Here is a 24,100-nt window from a genome sequence, read left to right on the forward strand (position 1 = left end):
AAATCTTGTGTTTTAGGCTACTGGAAAGAGATATCACAGGGGAGAATTCATCAATCCTCTAAATAGTTGCAGAACAATTCTAGGTTTCTGTTTTGTGGCTGAGCGCCACCTTATGCAGCTGAGTGCCACCTGAAAAATCAATTCAAGGAAGCTTTAGGGGTCTCAGCGCTGAGCGCCAATTTTGGTGCTGATCGAAAAATATGCAATGGCTGTGAGTTCTTGCTATATTTGATCCCACTTTTGTGAAACAAAAAAAGTTACTCTACAGATAATTTGATCTTTGAAAAAAAATAAAAAGATAAGTGATGAGTGCATATTTTTGCCCTCATTTAATGTTTAATTCTGGGTATTTAATTGAATTTGTGTGCTTAAAGAGTGATTTAATTGATAATTCTGATAATTAGACTGATTGAACTTGTGTGATAAAAATGTCTTAAAAAGTGACTTTTAGCTGCATAAATTATTTTTGGATATTTTAACGTTTGTTGATGCAGTTGAAGTTAAGATTAAGCTCATTCAAGGTGGGAAAATAAATTGATTAAAGTTACAAACCACATTTAAAAAGGCTAAAATTACCAAGTTCTGGAAAAATCACTTTTTCACCCCAAACATTACTTATACACTCCCCTCTTTCCAGATGGGCCACCAAAAACCTATTATGCACCCCTAATATTCCTATCTACACACCTCCTTCCACTCAAAGTTCAGCCTCATTTATAAGTTGTCATGTGGCAATCCTCCACTAATTAAAATTTCCAACCATTGTTGCCATGTGTCACTATCCTATCACTCTAAGCAGAACCAATGGAAGGTTGCCACCTCATCATCTCCTTCCCATCTCCCAAACAGAAACCCTAATTTTTCTCCTCTCCCACCATCACCATGTCGGCAACCGCCATCCTCCATGTCGTCCACCATCAGCCTCGCACCTTGCCGGAAACGGAGAGCACAGCAGCCACCCAAGCTTCATCTATGCATCTGCAGTGATGCCACAGTTCTTCACGCACCACTAATTAGCTTCAACCTACAACAGTCGCACCTGCACGACGAAACCACTGTGACCAAACAAGCGTCTTTGAAGCAGACCCATAACACTGTGTTGAACCTCGATGAATGACGCAAACTACCATTGTAGTAGCTTGCCACGACCTTCCTCCTGTATACGAGATGCGCGACCTTCACCAGAAACGCAAGCGTCAACTTCCTCCATTCTCGCATCAGATCTTGTCCACCATAGTTCGCGAAACCTGTAGAAAATTTGCGCTTGCGACTCCACTATTACGACCACGCACACCTAGTTCAGGAGAGAGAAAATGCATTGCCATGTGGCAGCTCCTCATTAGATAATCAAATGGTCAAATCTTGTCAAACAGTCAACTCTGGGCAAAGACTGGTCAAAGTTTGTCAAATAAGAGGGGTTGAATTGGAAATATTGATATTTTTGGATGTCTCTGCAAATTTGGACTATCAGATTTCAAAATGGCTGATTTGAAAAATTAATACAAATATTAGTTTGTGATAATTTATCATATATCTTTAAGTAATTTATTTATTTAATTATACTAGATATTTATATTATCAACCAACTATATTTGTCAAATAGTCTACATCTCTCCAAATATTTGTAAATATTGATCTTTATCTTTATTTTAAAAGATGTTTGAGAGGTTTTAGCAACCGAAAAGCCCAGTCCAAGTCCAATATAAAGAGACCAAGGAAGAACCAGAAAAAAAAAAACAAGCTTGGGACTTCGGAGTTTAGGAACCCTTAAGGGGGCCCTAATTTCATTTCCTTTTTCTCTCTCTATTCTTCTTTTATTTTTATTTTGCATTACATGAAAGGCTAAACTTCTTAGGTTGATTCCATTGTAATTTCTTAATTGGATTTTGAGGTTAGATAAACTAATTTGTTTGTTCTTTTGATTCTTGTTGAGATTTATTTTCATTTATGTCTTTTGGTTCTTAATTTAGTAAAAGTAATGATTTTTACATTGTAGCAAGTTAGCACGGTGTTAAATCTACATAACATAACAATCGTATGAGTCCAAGGGTTTTTAAATTTTAATTGAGAAGTTACATTGATTAATTTTAGAAACTTTCATATGATTGCATGAGTTTTTGCTAATGATTAAGAAGTTACTTTGATTAAAGGTGAAAACTTAGATTAGAATTAATCAAGAAGTTACTTTGGTTAATTAGCTTTTTACTAGATATAAGAGGTAAAAGAATGGACATGATTAGGATTAGTAATATTTAATTGAGAAGTTACTTTGGTTAAATTTACTAAGATTAATCTACAAAGTTCTTTCTTTTGATTAAGAAGTTACTTTGGTTGAAAGTAAGAACGCCAACAAATTAATTGAGAAGTTACATTGATTAATTTGAAGTCTTAAACAAGAAATCAATAACAATAATCTTTAGGAAACCAATGATGAATCCTATTCTGAAAAAGTAGTGGAATCGACCTATTTTTCTTTACTATTACTTTTATCTTATTTTATCTTTTTATCTTTATCTCTCATGTTTTTATTATTTTATTTGACTAATTCTTTTGTATAGTTTTATAAGAACTAATTTTTTAAAAATCAATTTCGTGTTCATTAGGAGACGACTTTGGGTTACTTTACCCTTTCTATTTTGTTGACTACTTTTTTAACAATACTGAAGTTGTTACAGATAAATAGTATTAATTTGATCGCGTCAACGATCAATAAGCAAGAACAAGTGATAATGGATTGATCCCTACCAAGGATGATGGCCCATGGCACATGCTTAGAAGAAAGGGAGTTCCTTGATCCCTTCCTTTGCTTTTATTTTCTTTAGTTTGAAATTCCATTAAGTTGGCTTGGTTGACTATTTTTAAGTTGACTTTTTGACCTTGACTTTGGGTTGACTTGTTGACTCAAAAGATTAGCTTAACCTTAAACCAACATGCTAATAAATTCCTTAATTTGCTTTTGTAGGAATAAGAAAGGAGGAGGACCACATAGGAGACACTTGGCGTCCTAAGGAAGAGAGAGAAGGAATAAGACTTTCTAGAAGCATCTAGAAAGGGGAGGCCCACATGCCTTGGACACCAAGTCTTCTAGAATGTTCTAGAACCTTCCTTTGGGAGCCTTGGCCATGAAGACTTGCCACCTAGATGGCTTGGACGAAAATTCACCCATGTGCACCCTAGGATGACCTACTTTCTAGAACATGCTAGGTTTCTTTTGTAATCCTTTAACTTAGTTGTTTTGCTAAGGGGCCCCTTGACTTGTCTATTTAAGGGGACCTCTAACACTTGTACAATGGTTGAACATTTTGGAGGATTTATACACTTTGTGTTTCAACCTTTTGTGAGAGTATTCCTCCTTAGGGAGTGGAGTTCTTTCAAGCCTTATCTTGTCTTGGCAAGTGGCGGCATACACCACTCATCTTCAAGGTTGCCATGGCTTCTTCTAGCCTAGCCTTGTAGTGGCGTGAATCTTCCATTCCTCCCCTTTCCCTTGCTTTTCATTTTATGTTTCTTTACTCTTCTTGGTTTATATTATTTCTATTATATGTTTTTCCTTTTGGTTTCTTACTCTCTATCAATCCATCCTCCTCCTCTCTAGAACCTTGGAAAGGAACCTTCACATCTAAATAGCTTGCTATCTTAATGTCCAGTGGGGATTTCCTTGGTTTTCTTAATCAATCATCACCATATTCATTAATCTTCTAAAAGGAACAAGATAATCCTACATCAACAAGGTTAAGAAAGATTATAAGAAAGCTCTTCTTCAACACATGAGATTATTGATCAAACAAATAAAGAAGATGGCAAAATCATCATTAGAGGTTTTTTGGGTGGACCATGTGCTTTAAGAAGATTGTGCCATGGACCTAAAACCTAAAAGTGTTTCAAGATCTGTCCTTCCACCTGCTACAAAAGGATTAGAAACTAAACCTGTATTTCTTAACCTTATTCGTCATATCTATTTTCAGGAAAAGATCATGAGGATCTCTAATCTTACCTTGAAACATTCAATGAACATTGCGCGTAACAAAGGGAACTGGAATAAATGGCTTTGAATCCTTGACCAGGTAGTACTGAAGCTGGCTAAACAAGTCAATGATTTGAACCAAAAAGACAAATTGTTAATATTGAAGTTGGCCAATCCATTTATTAGTGTTGAAGTTGGCTAATCAAGTTCTTTTAAATTCTTGCACATTTAAATTTATGTTTTTAATTTTAGTTTTTGCTTTTATATATTTCATAAGTATAAAAATAAACATTTTGGGCAGCTGATATCTTTTGAGAATTGCACATAATTTTTTTTTCTTGAATTTTGGTTAGAACAAGAACTGGGAGAAAAATCTGAAAAACATTTTTGAACTTTAAAAGACTTAAGGAGTTGCAAAATCAGGAAAAATGGTTAGTCCTAGTACTTTAAGGTTTAAGATGCATTGTGAATTGAGTTCACAGTTTGACATAAAGAAAGAATCCACCTAGTAAGAGGAGAGAGCCAAACACCAATGGTGAGATGAGTGAGGCATCTTTGTTGAGTAATTTCACTTGTTTTGTGTTAAGGCATGTTCTTTGTTGAATATTTTTAGCTTAGAACCAAATAGCTAACCCAACATAAACTGAATTGTCCTTTGAGCCTTAGCTTTACATCCACGCACCCTGAGCCTGAATATGTGAAAATCCTACCTTCCTTACTGATGAGGGAGATAGAACAATATGTATGTGTTATGAAAAGCAAATTGGGAGCTGTTATGGAATCAAAAAGAAAGAAAGGTCCAGGTGTTATGAAGAAATGAAATAATGACTTGTAATGCAACCCAAAAGGTTGAATGAAAAAGTTGATACACCTTTAAGGGAAAAATGAGGAATTCCAAACAAGGTTGGAAAAGAAAGAAAGAAACTCATGTCATGTGCATACCATTAAAATTCCTTTATTAGTGAGTGTTTGTTTATCCTGAAAAACCATACCTTTTGATAGCCCAGCCACATTACAACCCTTAAAAGACTTTAGTGATCCATGCTAATTGTGTGTACATAGTGATTGAAAAAAAAAAAATACAACACTAAGTGGAAGCTTGCAAAGTTGCCTAAAGTGAAATGCTCAACTATGGAGGAAAATCTCTTGCACTTGAATCAGAATTTGGTGAGAGAAATTGTGTTCAAAACTATGTAATGATTTTTGCACTTGTATTTTGATATTTTGAATGGATGTCATTTAGTACTGTGAACCATTCCTTGAGATTTCATATGAGTTCTTGGGCCAACTAATGAAAAATTATTTTGACCCATTCTGTACAAACTGATTTTGTTTTGCTTTGTTTAGGGACAAACAAAGAGATACAGTGGGGTGTTGTGATAAGTGTCTAGAATGCATAAAGTTTCCATATAAACATGACACTTATCATGCTTTAATTGATCATTTTTTGTAAGTAAACAACCTATTTTAGCTTATAATTATAGAATGAGGTATTCAAAAAACAAAAATAAGAAATTGATGAATTTTTGATGATTTTGCAACAATTTCTCAAAGAATTAAAAATGATGTAGTTGAGCCCCAATATTCACGGCTAAGCTCTAGTAAGGCGGTCAAGGAAGTATTTAGAATATGAATTTTGGAGCTAAGCCACAACAAAATGGTGCTCAACACTTAAGGTGGTGCATGGCTAAGCCACGAGAGAGGTGCTCAACACTTGAGGCAGTGCATGGCTAAGCCACGAGAGGGGTGTAACACTTAAGGCAGTGTATGACTAAGCCACAACAAAATATGCTCAACATTTAAGTCGGTGCAAGGTTGAGTCACAAGATAATGTACTCAACACTAAAGCGGCGCATGGCTGAGCGCTAAAAGTTGGGTTGAGCACCGCCCAAAAATTTCTATAAATAAAAGACCTTGGATCTTCATTCTAAGCATTAAGTGGAGGCTCCACAATGTAGCAGTAGGGTAGAATAGGGTCTTTGAGGCACGAGGGAGGTGCTCTTAGTATAGATCTTATGTGTAGATGCTGTTAGAATTGCATTGTAATATTCTATGAGTAGCTAAACTCTCTCGTGTCTTGGTTTGATGTAATCAATTCTGATTCTATTCACTTCTACTTCTTGGGTATTTATCTTTGCTTTCATTCAATTGTTTGTGATTTGATTTATGCTTAATGATGACTTGATCACTCATCTTATTTCAAGGGTTTGATTTGAGTTGGAAGATTGGTCTCAACTTGTGTGGATGAATTGACAACTCATCCTATTTCACTGGTTGGGATGGAGTTGAAAGAATGATCTCAAACTAAGGTCCAATCAATCATCATATATGTATTTGATGCTTCATGGCATACCAGAGTGGATGTCGGAGGATAGAGTCTTGCACATTAAAGCAAGGACTCATTCTACCAAGAGTTGAGGAATCATATCGGGGTTTGGAGTCCTTAGGTTCTAGTGTATCAGAGATGAACCTAGATCTACATAGAAATAATACTCCCAAGACATTGAATGATTTGCAATGTATGTAAACAAGATGGTAATGATTTAGTAGAAGAAGATGAGATGAAATCAGTTTATAGCCCATACTCCTCTCAATCTATCTAATAACAACTATCTAATTTTACTTGCACTTTTTATCATAAACCAAAAACACAAAATCAAACTATCAATATACTTGCTAAATCCTTGTGGATACGACACTTGTTGATACTACTACGTACCAGTACACTTGCTAGGAAATGGTTGTTGAAAAACAATCATCAAATATCCATTTAGAAAAATATGCTTGAAACTGAATAAGTTTCTATTCAACTTCTTGGTATAAGTGTAATAGCTCTTTCGGAGCCTTCAAATATATTTGTAGTACTATGAATAATATTAACATTGATGTCTCACATTACCAAACAAGAGAAAAATTTATTACTCGTGAGAATTGTATAATTTGTTGCACTATCAATAAGACACATATCCTCATCATTGATGTTAGTGCCAACATTCATTCTTATAAACATATATATCAATGAGAAAATCTTTTTTTTAACACTCTCATAACCAATGAGGCGATCAATGCTTCCATTTAGTTTAACAAAGAAAATAATAATATTAAGATGAGTAGTATCCATATGGCCATAATCAGAATCACCATCTTCATAAGCAAAGTTTGTTTCTATGTTCTTCTCATTATTTATAACTCAAATGGCATTTACCATCGTAATGATAATATATATTTTCATCTTATACGCCAATATTTTCACATTATTGTGCCACTTTTGGTGACAAAATGTGTCTTTGAAATTTCCTTTATAACCATGTCCATAATCAATATCATGATCATTAAAATATAAATCAAATTCACTTCTAGGAATGGAGCAGAACCAATTCGACATGTTTCATGACTTTCTATCAAAAGCTCATTGCTTTGTTCAGCCATACAAAGACATGAAATAAATTCAGAATATTTGTGAAATTTTTTTCACAATATTGTTGTCGTAGGAGCAAATTAATTGGCTCAGATGCTTTATTTCTTTTTTTAATGGTATCACCAAGACCCGTTGCATCTAAATGTATTTCAACATTTAATGTCCAATATAAGTAGTTCTTCCTTGTAATATCAAGGGTCACAAATTCAAAATTTGTAAGGTTTGACATGTTTAGAATTAGAACATAAAATAATAGTAATAATAATCATCATAATATTTATAATAATAATAAATAATAATAATAATAATAATAATAATAATAATAATCATCATTAGACATAAATGAAGATTGATAAAGATAAATTATTCTTATGACAAAAATAGCAATACAAGATAAAATTGTAAATGAAGAAAGGATTAGGAAAAGCCTGGATTAAGACATGCATAACATTGTCTTTAGAGAGAAAAAACTTTAACTAGCCCTTAGTTGGTTGGAACATCATGCTGGTAACGTGTTATAAAATAGAGCTAATAATAAAGAGAAGAAAAAAAGAAAGATGAGAGAATGGGGAGTAACTTTTCAGTGTCTTATTACTAATAGAAAGAGTCTTATTTATAGATACAACATGTAACCCATAAATAAAACAAATCAACTAGTTAATACAAATATTGACATAAAGAGTAATGATTCATATGAGTATCAATCATATCAATCATATCAGTAACCATATCAAATTAATGGACAACCATTGATTCATAAAACTTTATAGTAAAAAAAAAAGAAACTATGTCATTTTAAAATCACATTACTCTATTTGTTGAAAAAAAATATATTATGAGAAATCAGATAGTTTTTAACTTAAAAAATATTGAAAAGAAGTGAGATTTTTCCCTTTTGTTAAATTAGGGGAAAAGTAATTTTTGGTAGATTTCAATAAAATAATTTCCTCCCTTCAATTACTTTCATCATGATGGAAGAGGATAGGAGACACAATGGGATTGAAAAATATGTTGAACAAGATGAAAATCGAAAAACAGGATTAAAAAAACACTAAACAATTAATACAAACTTATTTTAAAAACTAATTTATAAAAACAAAAAATGAAATTGAAATTAATCAGACCCTTAGTTTCTGTTCTTCATTTTCATTTTTATTTTTGCTCCTAAAATCTGAGTTAGAGATTATTGAACAGTTGAAATGAACAGAAAGAAATGAGCACTACATAAGTTATTAAAGAAGCCACTGGTCATAAACAGGGCAGTCTGCACCAGTTATCCACGCAACTAAAAAAATGCAAGCTTTAGTTACAGCCGAAACATAAGCAAAACAAATGCGCATGAAGATGACATTCGAACAGAAAATCACAAGACAAAAGAAAGGAACTAAAATATCCACGGCATGGTACCAAACCCAACCGAACATAAAACCCACAGTTTAAATGATGTCTGGAGATAAAGCAAAGAAGAAACAAGGAACACGATGTGATGAGAGTCGAAACCAAGAGCACTGGACCTTAACCTTTTCTATAGATCATCTCCATGAGATCCATCTCCTTCCTCATCTGGACCTCCGGTACCATCTGCATGGCAACCTCGTAGTCAATCGTGCTCTCTTCCCCAGCGTTCACCATCACCGGCACATAACCACCATCAGCGGCGGCACATGGCACGTGGTGCTGCAGGCTCCACCCAAGCTCCTCCTCCTCGGAGCTGAAGTCACCTTCGGAGCTCTCGTAGCGAACCCGAAAGAGGCCCGTATTGGTGGTGTCATTGAGGTTCATCTTGCTGAGGGAGTTCTTCAAATCCTTCTCAGAGTCTTCCGCCGCAGTGACTTTCCTTATGTAGCTCTCGAGAAGTGTGGGTGTACCCTTGGAGTTCCTGCGCTTGTTCCTCTGCCTCTTTGCCTTCTGGCGGCGCTTGGTGGCGTTCCAGTGGTTCTTGATGGTGTTTTCGGTCCTTCCCGGCATTCTCCTTGCAATCTCTGCCCATTTGTTCCCGAGTTCCTTGTGAGCTTCGATCAGGATTTTGTCCTCCTCTTCGCTCCATGACTCCTTCTGCATGCGTGGATATGTGAAGTTAGATATACGCATATACATGATGCACTGCACTTGGTGTAGAAAGAAAAGAGAGATGAAGATGAAGGGAAATGCAATGAACAGTGATGATATATAAAAACTTCAATTTTCACTCTACACTTGCTTAACACCTGTAAAGTTATATTAAATAAAAAAGAAGAAGATAGTTTTAGGAATTTAATACGTGTGGTAATGCTTAAAGGTGTGCATGTAACATTTTGCTTCAATAAATGTTATGAGTTAATATATAATGAAAACAAGAGAAAGATATAAATAAATCGAATGAAAGAAAAAGTAAATATAGATAGAAACGAATGTATATGTATGTTAATACAAACAAAGGGATGGTATGCAAGAAACAAGAAAAAATAAGTGTCAATTTGAAACTCATATGTAGGACGCAACAAGAGGAGAGGCCAATTTCAAGTCACAGATACATTTATAAAAATTAATACTAAATTTGTTAACATATTAATTATATTAGTATATCTTAAAAAAAACACTTAAATAGATGAGAAACTAAATATATTTATAAAAACTTAATTGTATTATAAGTTTCGTATGTCAAAAATTATGATAAACATTGTTATATATTAAATTAATAACAATTTTTAAGAAAAATACACTACTAACTGTGTTATGAAAAATTTAATATTATTGCTACCTAAATAATATGTTCCCAAATAATGTCACGAAAAAAGTTACACACACTAAAAATAAACTAATTTTAACAAGTACGTAGTGCAATTTGTTATACACTTTATTTCTCCAAAATTTTCATTTTAATTTATTTGGATAATAAATGTTAATATGGGTGGGTTCAAACATGTGAGTCGATTTGAGTCATTATGGATTCAAAACCGAATAAATTGAAAAAATTTAATTTTTTTATTTGTTGGTTGACCTGATTCATTTAAATCATTTTTAAATGAATTTGAGTCGATGAAAAGCAAGTTAACTTACATTTCATCAATAATAATTGAATTGAATTGACCTATTTTTAACTCAATACATATGAATCGGGTTAATTATTTTTGAGACTCCTAATTTAGATTAAAGTGCAAATTAAAAGCATTTTATATTTTTAAATAATAACCGGGAAAAACACTGGAAGAAGAACAGGTCTCTTATTGTATTTCAAACGTTATAAATATCATTTATAATCAAATTAACTTTAAAGAAAGAGTAATAAATTATAAAGGAAATGGTAACTTTAAACTATTTTTAACTTTTCAAAAAGAAATAATAATAATAATAATAATAATAATATTCTCATACTTTATATGTAAAAGAGAAATAATATAATTTTATTTTAAATAAAGACTATAAAAAGACATAAAGTTCCATTTTAAAAAAATAATTTACCAAAGTGATAAAAAGTATTAGCCATTGAATATTATTATCTAAAATCACAGAAAAACACACACACACACACATATATATATATATATATATATATATATATATATATATATATATATATGTGTGTGTTTTTAGTTTTAAGATGTTTTTTTCACAGAATTTAAAGATGTTTTTTTTTCTAATATAGTTTAATTATATATAATTTAAAATATTTACTTGAATTTGCAAATTAAAATTACATTTTTGAGGGGAAAAAATTCTGAATGTTATAAATCTTTTAAATGTATATTTGTGAATTTGAAAGAATTTTACTCTGAAAAAAGTACAACCAAAAGTACAAACAAATGCCCCTAAATGCTCATAGATTTCAGGGAATTAGTTATAAATGAAAAAGAATGTAGAAAGAATAAATTGTTATCTCTTATTCCTCAACTATAGATACATACATGATAAAACATATGGTGTCAGCTGAAAATGTCGGGGTTTTGTAATAAAATTAGCAGTAAAATACGTTTTTAGTTTCTTAATTTTTAATAAAAATTAGAATTATTTTTGACTTAATTTAGTTCTAAATTTTAAAAATACGTAAATTTAGTTATTTTAACCAAATTTTATTAAATTTATTTGAGATTTCAGACGCGTTTTATTATAACATTTAAACAGTTTACATAGTTTGACACATTTTCGTTTAAATATTAACTAAAAAACATCAAATAAACTTAACAAAATTTGATTAGAAAGACTAAATTCATATATTTCTAAAAATGATAGACTAATTTGGTTCAAAATTTCAAAAAAAGATTAATTCTAATTTTCACTTAAAGTTAAGGACCAAAAATATATTTTATCTTAAAAATAATATAAATACTACAATTTAATCCGTTTATGAATTTAATTTAATAAATAAATCTTTTATAATTTAAGTGAAGTTGAAGATCCTAAAAATTTTGAGAAATGAACTCTCCACACAGAGACACATGACTGGGTAAAATCCTCTTGTGTAACTTTGGCTACTGATATCTCAATTACCACTAAGACAATGCTATTTGACACTATTTTTTTTTTTTTTTACTTCCATTACACACTATTTTTCATTACCTTTCTCTCTTTCTTTTTTCTTTTTCTTTGTAGATTAAAAATTCATTTTTGTTGAGATTAATTTATCTCTATAAAAGGTAGTCAAATGATAATTAATGGTGTCAAATACTTTTTTTTTTCTACTGCTAATACCAGAATTCATTTCAACTTGGAAAAGTTTATATCAAAATAGAAAAAAAAAATGTGTTCATTAAGTATTTTATAGATGATATTATTAACTTCTATCTTTCATAAAATATTCAATGAATATACTATGATAAACCATTTGAAAAATATATTAAGACTCTCGATTTTTATTTATTTTCTGACAAAATTTAGTGTGGACTATTAATTTTTTTTTAAAAGATAATAATACATTAATTAATGATTAACATTAAATTATGTCAAAAAATAAATAATAAAAATAAAAAATAAAAGTCTTAGTATCATTTTGGTTAGGGATGAAATATTGGTAGAAAATGTTTATAAGTGTAAGAGAGAGAGAAAGTAAGCAAAGAATAGAAGATGAAGTAACCCTAATGTTTGGCCGGAGATGATTGTGCCACCTCTCTCTGCACTGTTTCCCAACCCTGCCATTGAGCAACCTGGCGATGTGCGACCATTTTTTGATCCCGAAGCGTTTCACCAATTGGACAAGGACGCTACAAAACCACATAAAGCGTTCACCATTTGTCCAAGCAGATGAATAAGGGACAAAAAAACACTAACAAACCTCACTAAAGACAGGACCTAAATCAATGAGGAAAATTTTCATTAAAAGCTTCATAGGCGAAACTGCAAAGAATTTAATAACAGACAGAGAAAGATAATTAAGAGAGAGAGACAGAGGTTTTGGTATATACCTGTCCTCTTCAGCACTCCACTGGCCTTTGATTATGTTTGTCATCCTCTGCTGAATTTGGCCATTGGTCTTCCTCTGCACCTGCTTCATGTTAATTAAAAACATTAACATTTCCAGTTCCAATGACTGATGAAAGATAGTGACAAAAGAAGTACCCACCTGAGGATCTGAAGTTGCACTTGGACCAGAGTGAAGGGGAGCCTTCTGGGAAAAGTCCCAGATGACCTTGTTGGGGTGACCATGCATGGATTCAACATTGTTTGGTGCATAGGCCATGGGGTAGTAGGGGTTGCCATACCCTCCCTTCAGGCACTCATTGGGGTAAGTGGGTTTGTAGCCACCTGAAGAAGGGGCTGCTGAGGACAAAGAGAATAATGGGGCAATGATGGAGGAAGAACCCTCTGCGAAAAAACTTTCAGGGTGGCCATGGTTTGGCTCGTTCAGGGGATGGTGCTGCTGAAAATGGTTGAAATTGTTTTGGTACATGAAGCTGCTGTTCTCTTCTGACACATGAATCTCTGATTTGATTTCAGGGAAAATCCCAGAAAGGTAGTGCATTTTCTCAGGGAAGCTTGGACTAAACTCCATGCAAAATCTGAGAGAGGGAATGAGAGAGATTTTGTGGTTTTGTGTACGAGAAATACGGTCTCAGTTCTCTGTGTTTGTGTCTGTGAAGAAAGGGGTGGAGTCCTAGGTTCTTATTATAAAATCAAGTTTAAACAAAGGAGATTCATCTGACACGTGGCAGTTGTGATGTCAGTATCCAAGGGCTCAGATTCGTTGTTTTTGTGACTGTTCAGCTTCCACTCTGGAGTTACCAACCGAAAAAAATAAATTGTTTTTTTATTCATTTTCTGTAGTGTTTATGAACAAGAATGGAAAATGAAATGATGAGTTTGTTACAGAATTCTGTGCTTGTAGATGGTTTTGGACAAATGTTTAAAAACACATGAATGACATGTAGCTGTTGCACTCATAAATAAGATTAGAAATTGCATATTACGTTTAATCAACTTTAATTTTTTTACACTTTCAATTTCATTGGTTATTTTCTCATTATATTAGTTATCATATTTATTACTAACTTATTCTTATTTATAAATATAATGATTTCAAGAAAATCAGTTAACTATATTAAATTTTACTAATATTTTAATACTTTCTTTAACTGTCCTTTTGATAAAAGATTATAATTAAGATCAGACATTAAAAGTTAAAACATTGAAAATTAATTTTTTAATAACTAAATTTTAATAATATGAAATGATCTTTTTTATGTGATATTTTATTTATTTTGTTTCTCATTTTTCTATATTATATTTCAAAATTATTTAGAAAATATCACTCAGAAAAAATTATTAAAATTTAAAATTTAGTTATAAAGATATCATTATTTTATAGGAACATTTTTAAAAGAATGATCCTTGTAATAAAGTAAAAGTAATTAGAAATTATTTATATTTGAGAGAGAAAAATGGGATTTTTATCTATCAAGGTAAATAGAGTGTCAAAACAAGTTATCATTTTCATGATAATATTCGTATTAGTTAAAGACGGGCAGACTTAAAATGCATTACAATTATATATAACATCATGAATTATTTCTTTTATGGCATTTGCCTGTAAAACTAACCTGGATTTAGCGTGGGACAGCTAAAATAACTTATTAGATCCTCTAAAAGTATCAGAAAAGAGTAAAATGAAAACTCTTTTTTCCCCCTTTTCATTTAATTTAGTGAGTCAAATTGGGTCATTTGTATCACCAGTAAAGCTGGAAAATTAGTTTTATAAACTTATGATGGGGTTATGTGTGTTCAGAACGTCTCATTCTATATAATCATTTTATAACTACTTTTATTAACTTTTGTAATAAATATTTTAATTTAATATTTTTTATTAAAAAATATAATTAACTTATGAGAAAGAGTGGTAGCTGTGAAATCAATGGCGAAACTTAAACAAAAATTTTAAGAGACCAAATTATATTTGTTATATATAAATTATTTTTTTTAATTAAAAAAAAATCATTTCTTTACACCATTTTTTTCTATTTAAAACAAGCACTCGTGACAATAGAATCCAAACAATATGACAATAATATATATGAAAGAATAACATAAAGTTTATCATCAACTGAAATCTTCTTGGATGATCATCTTTACCAGATAACAAATAATTGTTTAGATATGCCTAGAGTGTAGAAAAGCCACATACAAGAGAAAAACATATTACTTAAAAAAATGCTAAAAACTGAACTTATTCAAAAGAAGAAATTGCTTGGTTCAAAATGTTCCTTAACTCCTCAATTTTGTCATAATATAATTTGATTTTGAAGATAATAAAGAATTAATGGTGAAAATTGAGATAGAAATAAGAGAAGAGAAAGAGATGGAGGCACAGAAAATAGAAAAACCAAATAAAAAAGTATAAAAATTATATTAAAGAGAAAAAACCTAATTTTTAAATTTTGAAAAAGTTTTTTAAAATTAAATTAATATAAATAAAGTAATAATATACAAATATATATTTTTTTAAATATATAAAAAATAAAATAAAATAAAAATTATTAAAATTAATATAAACAAAATAACAATATATAAATATTATTTTTTAAATATTTAGAAAATAAAGTTTAAAAAAAAAATCGTTGGGAGCCGTGACTCCCCTGTCAAACCTATATTTTGCGCAAATGTGTGAAACTATATTTTTTCAATAACCAACAAACAAAACAAAAGTTTACAATTTTCTTTAAACGTGTGAATGTGTTAGTTGTTTAAATAAATTATATCTCTTGAATTTCTTAATATATCCCATAAATTTAAGAATTATATACAAAAATCACTTTAGTTCATAAATTAGTATTTAATATTAAATTGTTTCTAAGAATTATTTTAAGTGTACGACAATTCAGATTTTTTTTCATAAAGTAATTCCCTCAAATAATACATCGTTTAAAATTTATGTTAATAAAAAAAGGATTAAATTTATTATATAAGACACTCTTAAATGATGTTTTTATGAATAAATGGCTTCTTCACCTTTTACTGAAAGTAAGGAGAAATAAATGTAAGAAATCACCAAATCATTTATTTTTTATGCTTAATGATCATTTATTTATTATAAGACAGATAGTTTTACTAAATACATATGAAAAAATTGTCTTAATGAGAGTAATAAATTCCAGGTTCATGGTCTTAGAAAGTGGGGTTAGAATAGTCAATTCCTTGTAACAATATTTGGTATGGTTTAAATAATTGGATAGTACTCACTTTCGTTTGTATATGTCAATTTAATACTTGCTTTTAGAGATGTGTCAATTGAATTCTAACTTTTGAAAATATGCCTTGATTAGGTTCTCTCGAGATGAAAAGAAATAATTAACACAGTTAACAATATTGATATTTAAAATAATTTAAAAAATTAAATGATAAAAACTATAAATAAAGTTAATGACATTAATAATTTTTTTTCAAAAAAAGACCTAATTAAGATATTTTTTCAAAAATTGAGACTTAATTAATACCTTTTTAAAAACAGATATCAAAGACACTTCTGAACAAAATGGTACCATCCAACTAATTAAGCTCTTTTTTTATCCTATTAATACGCTGTTGAAACCTAGATGGCCAGTGTTGAAGTCATGAGGGGATTACACGAAGTAAAGAAAGCACTAAATTACGTGTAACTGACAATTCAACTTTCACCCTTCTCTTAATTTATAGTATAATTATTTAATAACTTTTCATAAAAAACCTTGTTATATCATTTTATACAATTAAAATATTCATATTGATTACAAAATAATATTAAAAAAAGATACAATTGCCGTAAATATTACATCGTGTACTAAAGAAATTCAAATTTTAATGAGTTATAGTAACGACTAAATACCAAATTTTGATTTTTAAAAAAAACCTTAGTGCATTTTTTATTATTTTTTTAATTAAAATATTGATCTAATTATTCTTTAAAAAATTATCTATTTAGATATAAGTCGTTTATAAATATTTAGTATACAAACATAAATTTGTATTTATATTTAAGATAAAAAAAAAAGCTGTATAAATAAATTTTCAAATACTCATTTACATAGAAACAATAATCAAATACCTATTAGTTACAGTCATCTTTTTAAAGACAATATTAGATATTTATTAGTTATGCTAATTTTTCCGTTTAATCATATAACTTAGCGTTTCATAATATTAATTAAATTATCACTACTTTACTCTACAATAAATTACGTATAGTTAATATATACAACTAATTATCTATTTTATATTATTAAAATATACGTACTGAATATAATATATTGCAATGCGAAATACAATTGGACTACGTTATGTACTTTCAAAATTTGAAATTGTTACCGGTAATCTTTATTTTAAGATAATTAATAAGATGAGTTGGAATGTACTAACCCAGATATGTGCTTCAACTCAGTTATAGTTTTTCCTATTTAGTTTGTCATAAAGAAGGTTATTAACCAGTCAAAGAGGGCCATCCTTATCAACTTGTTCTTTTATTTTTTAAATTAAAATTATATAAAAAATTAGGTTTAAAGTTCTTTATTATATAATTTTTAATATTTATTGTTCTTAGAAAATTAAATAAATATTTAATATTATTATTAGTTTATTCTATAAATTTAATTTCTGCATTAATGATAAAAATATAATATTATAAATTAGAAAAAAATCATTAAGTTATTTTACATTCTTTAACTACATCTTTTATTTAAATTGACCTATAAAATAAATAATTTCATCTTTTTTTTTATATTGATAATAGTCCGTGGATCCATTAATCCACCCCTAGATGGGTCAAAATTCCAGACTTTGGACGAAAAAGGGTGAGACCGAATGTTTATATATATATATATATATATATATATATATATATATATATATATATATATATATATATATATATATATATATATATATATATATATATAAAGATTTAATAAATGTACTAAATAATGAATTTTAAGATTTTAATTCCTACTACTAAGTGATTTACAGCAAAGATATTTTGATCATAACGTGTAAAGACTTAGAAAATAGTATTTTAGATTTGACATTGGTTTAAAATAGTGAGACTTGATAATTATAATAACAAAAGATAATTATAATAACAAAGCATTTTAAGTTAAATAGGAAATTTTATAAATGAATTTCATTATATTTCAAACACTTTATTTCTTTATAAACTATTTTTCTAACTTCTCTCTACGAGTTTTTTCTCTTTGTTCATCGGTTTGAAAGTCGGACACCACTACAGTGATCCTTTTGACGAGCTCTTTCTTTATGTCCGATCAGTTTCTCCTTCCGAGTAAATTGAATTTCTACCTCTTTCCTCTTGGTAAAATATATGTTCCACTTTGCATGTGACCTCTTACATGTGTGGTTTTAATCTTCTCCTTGTGTGTTTGGTGATCAATGATTATAATGGTATGTTTTAACTTATATATGAATTATATGTTTTAACTTGCTTTGATATTTTTATTTCGGTTTTATATTAGTTAATGTTATTGTATAATTCTATTAGTTTGTATATTCTTTAAAATGATCAAGAATTTGTATTATTGTAGTAATTATTTAGAACTTTATGAGGAATTCCAATGTCCAACATTTCATATGAATGCATACTGTTATAGGAAACAAACCAATCTTATCAAATCTATTAAACAAATTACCTACGGGTTTATTTGTAAGTAATTACATATGAAATTCGTAGGTAACATTAGTTACGACTAATTTACTTACAAATTTTTGTCTGTAGGTAAAAACGGTCTTACTTACGAATTTTGTGAACTACCTATGGATTTTTCTTATAGGTAATAGGGTTTTTGCTTGTAGTGAGAATGAGTTATATATGTGGTGAGACTAGGAAGAGGTCCTAATCCAAGGGCTTTTCCTTGGGCTAAGAAACGAAGGGGATTAACCTTGAGAGTGACAAGGTGAAACCCATTGGCAATGGGTCTATAGAGTAGTAGAGGACACCACAAGTGCTCATCTTTAGTGAATCCTATATCAATCCACATACATCTAGACAATTGAGTCTACAAGAGTCTTTAAATGTATATTTTATTTTTTTATAACTATTCAAAGTGTATTGCATGGTGATGAAATCTGTCTACTTATTATATGCTTCTTTTTTTTTTGTAAATTAACTTTCCCTCTCTTATGTTGTTTTTCCTTGTGTTTGCTTTCTTCTTTTGTAATGATTACCTTTATTGGTGTGAGCAGATAAGGAAGCAAGAGTTGATCTATCTTATGAGGGACATACTGTTGATACAATCTTGTTGTTAGGTTGTCATTCCTTGTTCCTAGATTCTTAAGGAAAGACTATAAGTTTCCTTGTTTTACCGTAGTTTCACTGGAACTATATATCTATGTATCTCTTACTGCTATAGTTACACCTTGGAATAAAACCAAGTAATAATCAACCTATGATGAGCATTTCAATATTGATGGCAAATAAATTCAACAATGCACCAACAAGGAAGAATAAACCACCTGCAAACATTGAGGTCTTACGTCCCATCATTCTTGTGATGGTGGAAGCAAAGAAAGAAGCTACTAATGTAGCAAGATGTAAAGAAGAGGCGAACAAAGTAAGGAGTTCATTGTCAAATTTGCAGTATCGACTTTCATGGATAGATTCATCTTTCATTTTCTTGTAAACAGTCGAAAAGAATTTGATTGAGAATGGTCCATGGAAGTTACTCCTCCCATTATTCCAAGATCATAACCAAAGAGTACACCACCCACGACACTTACAAAACATATGACCAACACAAATATTGTGATCTTGCTTTCATGTTATGTTCCATTTTCTATAGTAGCAAAAGCTCCACCTGCCATCTTTAAAAATGTTATATTTTAAATTGATCTTTTTCTTTATCTTAACTTTTCTTTCTTTTTTTACATATGAGGTTGTAAGTATGAACTTGTTTTATAATATAAAATATGCTAATAATAACATCTAATGAATAAATATAAGTTATCAAAATTAAACGACTTATTTAACTATATTATATCTTATAAGAAATTTAATTATCTCTGTTGTTTTAAATCTTAATTTGTGTATATTCTTTTCCGATTAGAATTAATATGTAATTTTAAGGACTTAAGATAATCATTGATTTACAAAACAAGCTTGACCATTAATTGATGACAACAATTTATTTGTAAGTTAAGAATAAAAATTAAGAATCAATTTATATGTTCGTATAACAATATTGTGTTGATAAGTATTTATAAAAAAAAAAAATGTTCATATAATAATGTTGGGATAAGTATTGATAAAAACAATAAACAATATTTTAATTTTCTAAAATAAAGTGCATTTAATTTAAACAGTTTTATACTAGTTATAATGGCACTGGGATTTTGAAAGATGGATAAAAAAATGTATGCACAAATTATTTAAGAGACAAGTGAGTATATTTTATTTATTTCTTGTGTAACAAAGACGTATATTAAGTCTCGAGTTAATGACTAACCAACATAATAATAATATATATATATATATATATATATATATATATATATATATATATTATATTTTTTCAAAATTAGAGTTGTGATAATAATTGTATTTACAAATAATAATATTTTTATCACTTGAAAATAAAAAGAATAAAAAATAATTTTGTAAGTGTATTGTAACCATGTATTCCAAAAACTCAATTTGTGCATTAAACTTATAGTTTGAATCACAAAGAAATTGTAAGTTTTGAAATTGTTGAAATGTCAAGAAGGGGAGGGTGGGGGGTTGAATTGGCTAGTTAAAAATTTAAGTAACCTTTAAAGGCTAAAAATGTCTTTAATTGAATCAACCCAACCAACAAGTAAGGATGCAAACACCTATGGATTGTACACTTTCAACCGATCAAAAACAGAGTTAGTCGATTGATTTTATTAAACTGATCCAGTGCTGATATAATCAATCGATTGAATCATAAAAATAGTCGCCTAGAATACTGGGAAAAATATAGAAATGCAGATTTATGATTTAACGCAAGATTAATGTAAAAGATCAGTCAAGATAGGTTCCAATGAGTTATACAAACATGATCAATACTGCAGATGATGCCAAAACACTCAAGAATGTCAAAAAGATGGTTTAGATCACAATTCTTCAAACTTTAAATGATAATGCAAGAGAGAAGGGTTAGAGAAAAGTGTAATTCACAAGATTTTTATACTGGTTCGCTCGAACTTGAGCTATATCCAATTAGTCAAGGCAACCCGAGCCTGACTTTGCACTATTTGAAAAGATTTACAAAGTTTACACCCTTACACTTTCAAAATATGCAAAAACACACACAAAAGACTCTTGAATCACACAAGAATCACACCAGCACAACAAGACACCTCTTGCAGACCTGGAAAACAACCAGGCACACACACAAAGCTTAAGAAAGATCAAACCTCAGTGGTAGCACAACCCTGCCTACCACAAACACCTTCTCCAAGCTTCAAACACCAAGTAAAATGCTCCAAGAATTGATCCAAGATCAATCTTCACCAACTGCAATTTGTATGATCATGAAAGAAAGAGAGAGAGAGAGAGAGAGAGAGAGAGAGAGAGAGTTCCCAGGTTTCCATAATGATTTCGTGCTCAAAATTGGTCTTCTTACCTCTCTTTCGAAAAATACAACTCTCATAGTCAATCTATTACAAACTTCAACATGTTGATTTCGCTTAACTTAAGTGAAATCAGTTGATTAAAAAATAAATCAACTGATTGAATAAGTCATAGTTTAAGACTACTGCAACTAATCTTTTAATCCGTTAAAAATTCATTCAACAGATTCAAAGACACTTTTTAACCTATTGAAAAATATTTCAACAGATTAAAAGACATAATAAAGACCCTATAAATCTAACAAATGCTAAATGGTCTACAAAGTGAATTACAATCTTCAAGCTTGTTTTCCTAATGATTGATCCATATGGAGGGCATGCATATAAGGCTTGATCAACTCGAGCAACATCAAATCTCCATAACTTTATCAATGTATGCATGATTCCAAAGCAATGAATTGAAGTTAATTCAACAAAGCTTCATCAAATCTTCAAGTAACACACCATCCAGGCTCCACATGTCAACAAAAATAACTTAGAAAATTTAAGAATAAAAAGTATGAGTAACTAATCTTAAAGAAATTGAAAGTAAAACACATATTTTTTTTTGAATTATAAATTCTATTTAGGATTCTACTTCAAACGAGATATTTTATTAGCATGTTTGTAGGAATAAAAAAGAAAACAAGTTCAAACAAAACACATTTGTACTTATTTTACATAAATAATAACTTATTTTTTTTATGAAAGCGTCTTTGGTTGTAGTTCCTACTATTTTCATTTTATTTATCATACTATATTTTTTTGTTAATAATTATATTTATTTTATTTTATCATTTAATATTGATGATTTCGGTGCGTATTACGCATTAAAAAAATTATTTTGAAGGTTAAAATTTTATATTTTAGCGGTTAAAATTCATCACAATTGAAATTTCTAACAACTAAAATAATGGCAAAAAATGCATATGTCAAAAACTCTTTATGACAATAAAACTTTAAATGCTAATATTGTTGTAAGAAAGGAAGAAAATTTACTATCGATTAAAAATCGCTACAAAATTTACTTTTATTATATATTATTGGGTTAAATATATTTTTGATCACTTAACTTTCAGTAAAAATTGAAATTAGTCCCTCTTAGAAACTATGCTTCAATTTAGTCCCTCAACTTTAGAAATGCATGAATGTAATCCTTTTAACCAAATTTTATTATATTTATTTAACATTTCAAACATGTTTCATATAGTATTTGAGTTTGTTTACACCGTTTGAAGGACTAAATCCACACATTTATAAAGATGAAGGACTAAATTGGTTCAAAGTTTTGAAGAGGGACTAATTTCAATTTTCACTAAAACTTAAGGGATTAAAAACATATTTAATCCTATATTATTTATCATATTTTGATGATTAAAAACCACCACAAAAAGATATCATCATACTATGTTATCATTTAATAACTATTAAAAATTTTCAATCATACAAAATTATTTAATATATATCTTTTTTTTTTAATTTTTAAAATAAAAAATTCTTTAATTTTACAATCAATAATTTAATTATCAATTTTATTTGATATTATTTTTCGAGATGATAATAATAATATTAATAATTTTACCATTTTTAAAAAGGTAATAGTGTAATTGTCTCACATAGTAATAGTTATTTTAAAGGGTTAAATATGTTTTTGGTTCCTTAACTTTCACTAAAAATTGGAATTAGTCCATCTTCAAAACTTTTTCCCAATTTAGTTTCTCAACTTTAGAAATACATGGATTTTGTTCTTTCAATCATGGATTTTGTTCTTTTAACTAAATTTTGTTAAGTTTATTTAACATTTCAAACATGTTTCTCAGCTAACATTAAAATGGAAATATGTCAAACGGTATTAACAACTCAAATACTATCATGAAAGGCATTTGAAACGTCAAATAAACTTAACAAAATTTGGTTAAAATGACTAAATTCACACATTTCTAAAGCTGAGGGACTAAATTAGACAAAAGTTTCAAAGATGGACTAATTCTAATTTTCACTGAAAGTTAAGGGACTAAAAACATATTTAACCCTATGTTAAATTATAATCACTCGCATAGATCAAATGTAATAACCTATAAATTATTAGTTTGAATTTTTGGAATTGGTGTTGTTATCATATTATTATCTTTGGGAGCTAAAACACACTCTAGTGAGGAATGTTGGAGAATTATGTTTTAGATGTATTTAGAATTTATGTGATTTTGATGGGTTTGGTATAAGGGAAGGTAATGGAGAAAGTTTCAAAGATGGACTAATTCTAATTTTCACTGAAAGTTAAGAGACCAAAAACATATTTAACCCTATTTTAAATTATAATCACTCGCATAGATAATATGTAATAACCTATAAATTATTAGTTTGAATTTTTGGAAATGGAGATAACTACAATTGAGTATGTAGTGTGCAATAGTATTATTTGGAGATTGATTATTGCATAAGTAAATTGATAAATTATAAAAGGACTTTATGAAAAATTATGTCAAAGGATAAATTTTTGGATTGAATTTGTGAGCAACAGTTTGAGGTAATTAAAATTTGAAGATTTTAATTAATGATGTATGTAATGAAATTAGTGGTTAAATGGAGATAAGAGAATACATTTTTGTGAATGAATAATTTTTCTGAATGTTGATGGTTTAATAGAAGTTAGTATACTTAAGGAATTTTTAATAACAAGGAATTGACAAATTAAAGCATATTTT

General features: G+C 29.3%; 1 protein-coding gene across 1 annotated transcript; it reads right to left on the reverse strand.

The window, feature by feature from the left end:
- Positions 1 to 8,606: 8,606 nt before the first annotated feature.
- LOC114183025 (uncharacterized) lies at positions 8,607 to 13,409 on the reverse strand. Its single transcript, XM_028069856.2, has 4 exons — positions 12,919 to 13,409; positions 12,761 to 12,840; positions 12,433 to 12,559; positions 8,607 to 9,437 (listed from the first exon to the last, which is right to left on the reverse strand). Exons 1-4 carry the CDS (start codon positions 13,345 to 13,347, stop codon positions 8,898 to 8,900), a joined length of 1,176 nt encoding a protein of 391 aa, XP_027925657.2. The 5' UTR covers positions 13,348 to 13,409; the 3' UTR covers positions 8,607 to 8,897.
- Positions 13,410 to 24,100: the final 10,691 nt, after the last annotated feature.

Source organism: Vigna unguiculata, chromosome 5, assembly GCF_037176805.1.
Source record: "Vigna unguiculata cultivar grain cowpea cultivar isolate G323 ecotype 2 chromosome 5, ASM3717680v1, whole genome shotgun sequence".
Classification (NCBI taxonomy): Eukaryota; Viridiplantae; Streptophyta; class Magnoliopsida; order Fabales; family Fabaceae; genus Vigna; species Vigna unguiculata.